Raw genomic sequence first — 4,180 nt, 5'->3', positions numbered from 1 at the left:
TTCTCACTCTTTCTTTTTCACTCTTTCTTTCTTTCTTCACACTTCGCATCTCCCGATACACACCCGCCTGTCTATCCCCTTCGTTGAAAGCTTTCTTTCTTCTTATTCTCATCTTTAAGTTTCTTCTTATCTTCTTATCTTCTTCTTCTGCTTTTTCATCCTTCTTCTAGGGGGGAAGAAGGCCCTTTGCTTGTATGTGTGTCTTTTGTATGTGTTGAGGTGACTCTCTTTCTCTTCTTCTCCTCCCTCGACAAGCTTTCCTCAGCTGTTAAGTGCTTTCTCTATCATATCAACCTTCTCGTGATGTATGTACAGAGACTTCTTTCTTCGAAAGGATCGAGAGAGAAAGAAAGAAAAGAGAGAACGAAGAAAGAGGAAGTGAAAAGAGGAGGATGGGGTGTATATACACCTCATACACAGTATCGTCCTTGTCTTCGTGAATTCTTGTCTGTTTGATCTTTTTCTTGTTTCTTGTGTGTCTCTCTCATTCACTCCTGTACGCATTCTTTCTCTTTTCTCTCTCTCTAGAATCTCTGTTGGATGAACGAGAGAGGAAAAGAAAAGAAAGACAAAGAATGTGCAAGCAAGCAAAGAGGGAAAGAGGGATAGACAGAAAGACAGAGAGATTGATAGAAATAAAGAGAAAGAAAGAGAGAAAGAAAGAAATACGTCAAGACAGATAGAAACAGAAATCTCGTCGTGGTAAAGATGTAAGAAGACGTAGCTCCAACGAGAGATATAGACAAATAGACGTCGAGAGACAGAGACAAGAGAGACAGAAGGAATGAAGTTGTATATGAAATAGATGAAGTAGAGACAAGCTGCAAATACCCGAAATTGACCTGCTAAACAGTTCTACTTCTCTCTCTCTCTCTCTTTTTCACTCTTCTCTCCTTTCTTTCATTTTCACCCTCTTTCTTTCTTTCTTGATCAGATATTTTTCTTTCGCACTTGCTTTCTGTCCCTTGCATGCACAGAGAGCGCTTCTCGTTCTGTTTGTCTTTCAGCTGTATATACAGGTGGATAGATAAGTAGATACAAATATAGCCAGAGAGAGACACAGACCGATAGGTCGATCAGAAGAAAGTTACGGAGGAAGTTGACTTAGAAAATGGATAAGAAGGACCTCTCTATCTTTGTATCTTTTCTTCTTTTTCTTCTTGTCGATACTCCTGCCTATCGGTTCCTTTCCATGGATGTAGGCGAGGAAAGAAAAGAGCTATCCAAACACTTAGGCCACGAGGAAGGTATCCACATCTCGATATATCACTCTTTCATGCTCTCTTTCTTTCTATCTTCTCTCTCTCTTTTTCTTTCTCGGCTGAAAGAATAGCCCGCCAAACGAAAGTCATGCAAAGACTATTTAGAGACCACGGTGTGCTTGATGCGTAGAGAAATAGACACCTTGCCTTACACACAGGCAGCACTATCTATCTATCTATCCATCCTTAATCTATGAATATACATGTACAGTCTATCTATATATATCTTTAATCTATCTATATACTACTAGTCTAACTTTAACCTATCTATGTATTTACATTTATCCATCTGTTTCTAGCAGACTAGACGTGTTGAATAGTGTGTGTAGTCATATATATATATATGTATATATATATATATAGAGTAGCTTTGTAGGAAAGCCTACATACATATACATCGATCTGCAGACAAATTACCCACAGGTAGAGAGTGCTTGGTCTACACATGACCCAAGAAGAGGAAGAAAAAGAAGAAGAATGAAGTCTTTTGAACGCCTCGTATGGGAACTTTCACTCCTATGGAAGACTTTGTACGATCAAGGCAGACCAGCTCGAGTTAGTCTTCTTATGCTCCTCAGAAAGACATACAATTCTTATCAAGCCTGGATGGGCCTCTATCCATACACATAGATATCTACAGGTATATCTATAGATCTATGAATAGATATATATAGAGAGAGATCTATCTATATTTCTATGAATATCTATACATATAGATCTATTCTATCTATGAATATATATATATATATATCCACAGATATATCTAGTTGTCGGTGTGACGTGTGTATCTGCGTGTATGTGAGGTACCCCTGGCATGCGCATGCGTCCGTTCCACAGAAGCCGCCGCTACACACCCCCTTGCATAGAAAACACCACTAGAGAGAGAGAAAGACAAGAGCGGGAAAGGAAGAGATAGATACGTCATGACAAATACATACAGACATATCCTCGTGCGTCTCTATACATGTCTGCAATCTCTCCGTCATCTATCTACCCATCTAAAGACAGAGAGGGGCATGGCACTAACTAGCCCACCAAAGAAGTGCGACATGAATAGATCTCCTGTCTGGCTAGCTAGCTAGCTAGATGGGTATCATCATGGTGTCTGGAGAGGAGACAGGATGCACTCCAAGTTTGCCTAGTCAAAACACGGAGAAACACGGCAAACTACAGAGATCGCTCTTTCTCTCTCTTTTCCTCCGACTTGGATTCGCTTTTCTGTCGCTTTGTTCCTTCGTCATGTCTATGAGGCAGAAGGAGAACGGGTGAGTAAAAAGAGGCAAAACGGATGCATCGAGGCATGCATGCACTGACGCAAAGGGGGCTCGAGCTGTATATACACCACACCTCGTGGTGGTGTATTTTTGAACAGAAAAAAGGGAGGTGAGGTAGCGAGCAGGGTTTAGTTGGGAGTGAGACATACATGTTGACGAAAGTATCTTTTCCTTTTCTTTACTTTTTCCATCCTTCTTTCTGCTTGCAATCTGCCTTTTCTCCCTGTTCTCTGTCACCTTTCCATCCCCGGGAAAGAAAGAAGTACCTACGAGCGAGACAGATAGATACATGCATTGGTAGACAGATAGACAGAGAGATAGATGGAAGAAAAACGCAGAAAAGAAGTATATACATCAAAGATTGAATGAATAATGGTGGATGTGCTTGAGAGGAGAAGAAGAAGCCCCCATCTCTTTTTCTTCTCCTTCTTTTATCTTCTCCGTTTTCTTCTTCTTCTTCCTGCTGTATAGACTCAGCTCAGACAGTCGTTTCGGAAGGTGAATGAATAAGCAGAGTAAGAAGAATAAGAAGCATATCTTCTTCTTCTTCTCCGAGTTTAGCAAAGCAGCCCAAGAAGAGAGATTTACAGACATCGGAGAAAGAATAGACAGATACGTAGAGATTGAGAAATAAAGGCAGAATAAGAAGAAAACTTCCTTCTTTCTTTCTTTTTTATCTTTCTTTCTTTCTTTCTCCAACTTTTCCTTTCTCTTTCTTTTTTCTAGACGGGAGTTCTAATCGTTTTCTTAGTCTTTGTTCTCTTAAGAAGACAGATTTTGCGGCTCCTCTTCACTTTCCTTCTTCTCTACCTACTCTCCTATCTCTTTCATCCAGCAGGAAGAGGAAGAAGCGGGGGGGGAGGGAAGAGCTAGCTTCATCTCTTCTTTCTTCTCTCTGCAGGTCTTCTTCTTCTTTTCTTTCTTGTTCTCTTCTTCTCTCCCATGGGCTAGTTGAGAGAGAAATTTGAGAATAAAGGTGTCGATTCGATCTTGTTACCTTCCTTCTCTCTCTCATTCATTCACTTAAAAAGAAAGAAAGGAAAACAGACATCCAGAGAAAGAAAGAAGAGAAAGAAAGAAAGAAATTGTCTGTAATGATCTCCAGATAAAAGAAGAAGAATAAGAAGAAGAAGACGAAGAAGATAACAACGTCGGGGTGTATTTCTTTCTATCAAGGTAGGAGGAGGAAGGAGAAGAAGAAAAAGACCACTCCTTCTTTCTCTTTCTTTCGCCTTCTCTTCTTCTTTCTGTCTGATCCTGTCGTCATCATCTTCACACTTTCTTTCTTTCATTCTTTCATTCTTTCTTTCATTCTTTCTTTCTTTCATTCTTTCTTTCTATCTCTGTCTGTCTGTCTTCGTCTTATCTGTACACTCGTACCAAGCTATCGTTCCATCCATCTATCTACACATGGAGCTATATACAAACAGTGAGAGATTTCTGTATAGTCATCTATATCTATATATAATGACCTTACATAAATCTCATATAGATGCAGCGAGAGAGAGAGGGAGATACTCTAAGAGTGATAGGTACATCACATCAATAACGTTACACTCTTCCTTTCTTTTCTCTTTCTTTCTTTCTTTCCTCGGTACTTCATTCCTTCTTTCTTCTTTTTCTTTCTTCGTTTCTTCTTCTCCT

At 39.8% G+C, this 4,180-nt stretch overlaps 2 protein-coding genes across 2 annotated transcripts in view; both read left to right on the top strand.

Annotated features, from left to right (window-relative positions):
• The first annotated feature begins 2 nt into the window (after positions 1-2).
• CSUI_010404 (uncharacterized protein) lies at positions 3-1,564 on the top strand. The gene has a single exon (XM_068070508.1). The coding sequence runs from the start codon at positions 1,112-1,114 to the stop codon at positions 1,331-1,333; it is 222 nt and encodes a 73-aa protein (XP_067917515.1). The 5' UTR covers positions 3-1,111; the 3' UTR covers positions 1,334-1,564.
• Positions 1,565-2,035: 471 nt separating this feature from the next.
• The window catches only part of CSUI_010403 (uncharacterized protein), a 4,453-nt gene continuing 2,308 nt past the window's right edge, over positions 2,036-4,180 (top strand). Inside the window, exon 1 of the mRNA XM_068070507.1 lies at positions 2,036-3,712. Coding sequence (XP_067917514.1) covers positions 2,686-2,901 — 216 coding nt within the window. The 5' untranslated portion in view covers positions 2,036-2,685 and the 3' untranslated portion in view covers positions 2,902-3,712. The remainder of the gene's footprint in view (positions 3,713-4,180) is intronic.

Source organism: Cystoisospora suis (genome assembly GCF_002600585.1).
Source record: "Cystoisospora suis strain Wien I chromosome Unknown contig_7338, whole genome shotgun sequence".
NCBI classification, from domain to species: Eukaryota; Apicomplexa; class Conoidasida; order Eucoccidiorida; family Sarcocystidae; genus Cystoisospora; species Cystoisospora suis.
The sequence above is the reverse complement of the archived record's forward strand: the minus strand, read 5'-3'. Positions and strand labels throughout refer to the sequence as shown.

Bases quoted from the DNA above. Each gene is read 5' to 3' on its own strand.
- CSUI_010404 (XM_068070508.1), top strand. From the start codon at position 1,112: ATGGATAAGAAGGACCTCTCTATCTTTGTATCTTTTCTTCTTTTTCTT.